This window comes from Coregonus lavaretus (assembly GCF_964263955.1).
Source record: "Coregonus lavaretus genome assembly, chromosome: 18".
Classification (NCBI taxonomy): domain Eukaryota; kingdom Metazoa; phylum Chordata; class Actinopteri; order Salmoniformes; family Salmonidae; genus Coregonus; species Coregonus lavaretus.
In genome coordinates, this window is record NC_140005.1 from 7,580,817 (window position 1) to 7,588,275 (window position 7,459).

At 42.0% G+C, this 7,459-nt stretch overlaps 1 protein-coding gene across 1 annotated transcript; it reads right to left on the minus strand.

The window, feature by feature from the left end:
• Positions 1-668: 668 nt before the first annotated feature.
• Positions 669-6,898, minus strand: LOC311145432 (protein delta homolog 1-like; the record flags this gene model as incomplete). The annotated part of the gene is made up of 5 exons (XM_084181669.1): positions 669-2,846; positions 5,314-5,455; positions 6,093-6,223; positions 6,554-6,617; positions 6,829-6,898. The coding sequence occupies 5 exons, from the start codon at positions 6,896-6,898 to the stop codon at positions 2,039-2,041; spliced, it is 1,215 nt and encodes a 404-aa protein (XP_084037795.1). The 3' UTR covers positions 669-2,038.
• Between the last annotated feature and the right edge of the window lie 561 nt (positions 6,899-7,459).

Here is a 7,459-nt window from a genome sequence, read left to right on the forward strand (position 1 = left end):
TCATTGGTTGATTGGTTGATACAGGGTGATACATACTCCACAAGGTGGTGGCAAAGACCATTTAGTAAAATCTGCTCCGGGATGTGATACAGGAACCCACACAATGATCTGGGCCTGTATTCACAAAGTGTCTCAGAGTAGGAGTGTTGATCCAGGATCAGTTTAGCCTTTTAGATCATAATGAATAATATTATAAGGACAGATCCTAGATATACACTCCTACTCTGATAGGCTTTGTGGATACAGGCCCAGAATACATCCGAAACTGACCAGGATTGGACGTTTATTTAACTTTTTCTTGATCCAGGTTTGTCTCCTTGAGATAAAAAATCTATTTTGACCTGTAAATTGAAACATAATTTAGGATGGCTGTCAGGCTGTGGGTACAGTATTTGAGAAATGAAGACAACAATAAATGCCTCCTCTGACAAGACGAGTAGGTACTGGTTTATATTTTTATTGTCAAAGCTCAAGAAAAACACAATAAGCAATATTCTACCAAACCACAGTAAAAGCACATAGCACTGTAACATGTACCGAGGATGGATAAGAAGCCCTTTCCCATCTGGCAAAACCACTGAATTAACGTTCTGTGAAATTTCAACGCACCTGACGATGAATATCAATGCTTTTTTATTTTTTTTATGTTTTGTCAAAAAAAATTACCTATATTTCAACCACAAATCAATTACAGGATTTCAAGGTTTGGTTTATTTCAAGGTGAAATCACGTTTTAATTAAACCTGGTTAAAACTAAATATGGATGTTGATTTGATGTTGACGTCAGGTCTTTGACCGGTGGGTTATAATTAACCAAATGTTACCAATAAGAGTACGACTTGTGTTTTATGCAATGTTTATGGTTTGAAATGAATGACATGTGGCAGAATACTTTAGAGAGTGAAAATTGGGTACCCAATTTCCTGCCGGTTCCCCAACCACACAAACACAAGATCCTATTTTTGTTGTTGACATTTCCAGTGATTAATGGCTCCAACCCACATTTTCTTGGCCTGGAAAAGTAAACTAAAGCCACCCACAGTTAATCATATTTTGCCCTCAAACATACTGCAGGGGTCGATGTTTGTGTTGTGGTATGAAATCATATCAGAAATTGGATGGAGATTTGTTCAAAGCAGGAGTTTGCAGTCACATTAATATTTGTAAATACACTTGCTGAATTATAGAGTTGAGTGCTTTGAAATAATACTTATTTAGACATAAAATGGGATAAATATCTAAAGTACTATAGCATCCACTACTGGTGGTACGTAACAATTGTATTATGTTCATTACAGATTGACAATACTTGTTGATTTTTGGATAATATTTGTATAATAAGATTCAATCAATCAAAACTAAAAAGCAGTATAAATGCAAAAATGTGGTTCACTTGAAATGTAAAAGCAAATGTACTCCACTAATAACAATACGTAGAAGACAAACAAGTACAGCAATCTGAATATAAATAGAATCAAACCCTCAAAAGCACTGACTGGTCCTAGTCCAAAATATCAGCATATCGACAACAGGATTAGCCAATTGTAATTGACTTAAAGTCTGAAATTTGTACACGATTTGATGCATAATTGTCTACAGTATAAAGGAGGAAAGTAAAACATTCAATTAGTTCAGATCAAAAGCTTGCAGCATCAAACATTGAATAATGAAATCAGTTGTTTTGGTTATTTTGCTTTAAAAGCCCTTCTATGTCATAAGGTAACATCTGAAAGAAATAAAAACGATGTGGATGTCCTGAAATTCGGCAGGCACCCATTCTTGACCTTCTTCTCCAGGTACAGTACCTGTACATCTTAGTAACAGGGACACGGTTAAGTCCTCAATCCTCTTATTTGAGGAAAGTTCCACATACAGTGGATCACATTAGAATAGAATAACTGCATTTTTCAGAGAGGGAACCTCCGTTTTCTCTTTAAAAATCTATTTGAAATCCATGACCTCCTTCACTGGTTTTGTAGGTGTCCTTGCACACTCAAACACACTCCTTATGCAGACGGTCAGTCGAAAGACCAACATGTCAGATAGATGTGTAGTGTTTCCCAAAGCTGGTGAGCTTGATCTTCTCAGGGAGGATGATGTTGACAGAGTGGCCCCCCTCATCCTCACCGTAATTGGCTCTCAACAGATGTTCTCTCTGCTGGCGCACCAGATGGCTGTACTTGGCGTTAGCCATCCACGTCTCGCAGCGGTTGAAGAAGACAATACCTGTGGTTCCCAGGATCACCAGGCAGGTGAGCAGGCCCAGCATCCCGAAACAGATGAGCTGACTGCGGGTGACCAGGCTGGCGGCAGAGGTCGAGTGAACCGTCTCCTTCAGGGGGATCTTGAGAAGGTCCCTCTCGGGAGGCCTTAGTAGTTTCTGGAAGGCGTGGGCAGGTATGCTGTAGTGTTGTGGTGAAAGACCCATGCCGGAGAGTTTGGCCGGCCTGAGTTTGCCTTTGGGCCTGTGTGGCTGCTGGGTAGGCATACATTCATGCCCAGTAAAGGTGCACCCTGGGAGGCACAGACAATGGTACGCCCCAGTCCTGTTCGTTTGGCTCCCCACCACGCAGGTGCCCCCGTTCCCACAGGGGGTGCTAGCACAGGGGGAGAGGGGGTCCACATGGGTGTTGTTGCAGGTGGGGCCGTTGAAGCCCGCGGGGCAGGTGCAGGTGAACGCAGGGCCGTAGTCGGTGCAGTTACCCCCGTTGAGGCAGGGGTTGGGATCACAGCTGTCAGTGTCAATCTCACAGAAGTCTCCAGCGAATCCGAGGGGACAGGAGCAGGATGGGTAGGCTGCCAAGCCATCGGCGTCGGCGCAGGTGCCACCGTTTTGGCAGGGAGAGCTGAAGGGAAAAGCAGTTCACTTTGATTTCTCTCTAAAGTCCACAGTATAAAACTGTACCAAGGATTATGGCAACATACAAGAGCTCAAGAGATTTTTTTAGATTTTTCTTTAATTTAGCGGTCACATGTCAGAGGTTGTGTTGCACTGTATTGGTCATACATGTGTAAGACCATTCAAATTATATATTTTGTTGTTAGCCAGTACTGTGCTCACAGCCACATGCTCACAGCCGTTCAAACAGTATGCCTGTTTAAATCTAATGCTGTTATACAGTGGGGAAAAAAAGTATTTAGTCAGCCACCAATTGTGCATGTTCTCCCACTTAAAAAGATGAGAGAGGCCTGTAATTTTCATCATAGGTACACGTCAACTAATGCAGACAAAATGAGAAAAAAGAATCCAGAAAATCACATTGCAGGATTTTTAATGAATTTATTTGCAAATTATGGTGGAAAATAAGTATTTGGTCACCTACAAACAAGCAAGATTTCTGGCTCCCACAGACCTGTAACTTCTTCTTTAAGAGGCTCCTCTGTCCTCCACTCATTACCTGTATTAATGGCACCTGTTTGAACTTGTTATCAGTATAAAAGACACCTGTCCACAACCTCAAACAGTCACACTCCAAACTCCACTATGGCCAAGACCAAAGAGCTGTCAAAGGACACCAGAAACAAAATTGTAGACCTGCACCAGGCTGGGAAGACTGAATCTGCAATAGGTAAGCAGCTTGGTTTGAAGAAATCAACTGTGGGAGCAATTATTAGGAAATGGAAGACATACAAGACCACTGATAATCTCCCTCGATCTGGGGCTCCACGCAAGATCTCACCCCGTGGGGTCAAAATGATCACAAGAACGGTGAGCAAAAATTCCAGAACCACACGGGGGGACCTAGTGAATGACCTGCAGAGAGCTGGGACCAAAGTAACAAAGCCTACCATCAGTAACACACTACGCCGCCAGGGACTCAAAATCCTGCAGTGCCAGACGTGTCCCCCTGCTTAAGCCAGTACATGTCCAGGCCCGTCTGAAGTTTGCTAGAGTGCATTTGGATGATCCAGAAGAGGATTGGGAGAATGTCATATGGTCAGATGAAACCAAAATATAACTTTTTGGTAAAAACTCAACTCGTCGTGTTTGGAGGACAAAGAATGCTGAGTTGCATCCAAAGAACACCATACCTACTGTGAAGCATGGGTGTGGAAACATCATGGTTTGGGGCTGTTTTTCTGCAAAGAGACCAGGACGACTGATCCGTGTAAAGGAAAGAATGAATGGGGCCATGTATCGTGAGATTTTGAGTGAAAACCTCCTTCCATCAGCAAGGGCATTGAAGATGAAACGTGGCTGGGTCTTTCAGCATGACAATGATCCCAAACACACCGCCCGGGCAACGAAGGAATGGCTACGTAAGAAGCATTTCAAGGTCCTGGAGTGGCCTAGCCAGTCTCCAGATCTCAACCCCATAGAAAATCTTTGGAGGGAGTTGAAAGTCTGTGTTGCCCAGCGACAGCCCCAAAACATCACTGCTCTAGAGGAGATCTGCATGGAGGAATGGGCCAAAATACCAGCAACAGTGTGTGAAAACCTTGTGAAGACTTACAGAAAACGTTTGACCTGTGTCATTGCCAACAAAGGGTATATAACAAAGTATTGAGAAACTTTTGTTATTGACCAAATACTTATTTTCCACCATAATTTGCAAATAAATTCATTAGAAATCCTACAATGTGATTTTCTGGAAAAAAAATTCTCATTTTGTCTGTCATAGTTTACGTGTACCTATGATGAAAATTACAGGCCTCTCTCATCTTTTTAAGTGGGAGAACTTGCACAATTGGTGGCTGACTAAATACTTTTTTTCCCCACTGTACACAGTGAGTGCTATAGCAGAAGGCAATGATAACAATGGCTGCTTGCTCTAGACATTCACTCTAGACATTCACTCTAGACATTCACTCTAGACATTCACCAGACGGTTTTTGGTCCTTCTTTCAAAGCTTAATGAAGATCCATGATTCATGAGCTCCAATGTAGGCTCAGTGTTTAGGAGTCATTCTCAGAGTCCCCAAAAAAGAAAGGTACTATACATCTCCATGCAAATGTCATTTCAGTTAGAGGATTTAAATAGAACTGACATTATTGCTTTTCATCTGAAGAGAAAGGACCCACAGACAGAGCTGTATTGAATTTCGGGTCGGGGTCCTCTCAAAGTCAATAACAGGTCAGTGTTACAAAGAGCAACCATAGTGGGATTCAGTGAGACTGTGGCCGTTAGACTGGCTGTATATCTATCAGTCTCCAGAGACAAGCCTGTGTCCATTTGAAAGGCGGAAGGGTTGATCCTCCAATGGATTCAATAGCACCTAATCTATTGAAAAAGCTTTAGAGATTAAGCGGTTTCCCAGAGTTTAATTGAAGGTTTTAATGAAGATAATGCAAACCATATCAGATTTTCATACCCGTTTGTTAGACATGGTCCCTTTTTCAGGTGGCAGCTCTCTCCTGTGTAACCAGGCAGACAAATGCAGAGGTATCCTCCCTGGCCAGTTTGAATGCATGTGGAGTTATCAGTGCATGGTTTAGATGAGCACTGGTTGGTGTCTGGAAAAAGTCGATAGTATGTTGTTGGGAGAGGTCATCACACACATCCGCACACACACACGCACACACACACACACCCACACACACACACACACACACACACACACACACACACACACACACACACACACACACACACACACACACACACACACACCTGTTATAATGTTATCGTCACAAGGTAAATTGAAAACAAACGAACCAGTGACAAGTAGACTACATTTGACACCTCCCCACCATGGTGTCTTTAAGTAAGTGGATCACATAGAGCCATCAGAGACAGGAAATACTATTTTCTTTATCTTTCCACCCTCAAACAGATGCTTTCTCTTTCAGCTCAAGGTAAAGGAAGTCATGTCAATGTATATAAATATACAGTATATTAAAGATTAAATTTAGTCTGTGCTATCAGTGGATCATTCAGCTGTGTCTTATGGGATCATACCTTATTCTCATGGTCAGGACTGACATTTGAGAGAAAAGTGGATTGGACAGATACCCACCTTGGTCACACTGGCTCCCCATCCAGCCCTCTTCACATATACGATACCCACCTTCACAGATACCCACCTTGGTCACACTGGCTCCCCATCCAGCCCTCTTCACATATACGATACCCACCTTCACAGATACCCACCTTGGTCACACTGGCTCCCCATCCAGCCCTCTTCACAGATGCACTGCCATGCTTTCTCACAAGTGCCATGAAGACAGCCAGGGAAGGGCATGCACTGTTTGCATGTTACCCCCTGCCAGCCTGGTTTGCATCTGAAAACATGATTCAGATGATGGGACCATTGTTATTCACACATGTTTTTTCTCACACAGCTGGACTATTATTGGATGTTTCCACAGGGTGTATAACTGTATAATTGATTAGGAAAATGTGGATTTTGATATATTTGTAAACAATACATCTGACTTGGAATTAGCAGGATGAAAAACATTATTTTTGTTTGGTCTGTGCCGACTTGACTTTGTGGAAATGGAGTGAAATAGGATGAAAATGGGCTGCTTATGTTAATGAAACATGGTTGCTACAAAAATGTTACATAATCCGATGATATCTATTACATAATTTGTGTAGGATTTAATTACCTGCATTCCCCAGGCTTTTCACAGTAGCCGTTTTCAGGATTGCACCCTGCGCTGCATTCAAAAGCTTGGATATGTGAAAGAGAAAACACGAGATTAGCTATGAATTGCTTTTTTCAAAGACCTCAAAGATAAAACAGAACAATCAATTAAAAGGAAAATACTCGCAGCTAGTAAGTGGTTTATTATTAAGTTATTAAATCTCAATGACAGCCTCTATGTAATTAGGTACTATTGTTACACCTGTTAGACTGTAATGGATGATGTGGTAAAATTACCTTTAGTGATGGCAACACTCAAGACCAGAAATAACCCAAATGTTCTCAGGCACATACTGATTTTCAGCATTCTTCTTCTCCTGTAAAATAGGCATTTGTCAAGTCGCAGCACAGTTTCTCTTTTCTTTCTGTCAAAAATAACGACAGGGTTTGTAAGATAACCTATTGCACGTCCAGTCTCTCGTCTCCAAAGAACAGGTTGACATAGTTGAAAAGTTGATGCAGGCATCAAATATGCGGGCATTCAACATCGGACCTGAAATAAAATGTGTCATGCCCTTGTTCTGAAAGAATAGCCTACACATCACGCGCTAAATAGCATTGGATACCCAATTAGGCAAGAGCACAAACGAAAATGCGACAAGCAGAACTATATCCTAAAACGTTCCGATATTAACCTAAATCTTCACTATTAAATCAATAACTTTGCATACAACATTTTACCTATGTCGCTTAGTTGTTCCCCTAGCTAGTCAGTCATATTGGATGCGTCCAAGCATGGCACTATATTTACTGGAATAAAGACGGCAGTGTAGCTATTCAGACCGGAGGTTTTTGTGTGATAGAGGAGACTGCATAGTGGTCCACGCTTGGCTCCTCCCGTCTGATTTAGGCAAGGAGCTGTCCAGTA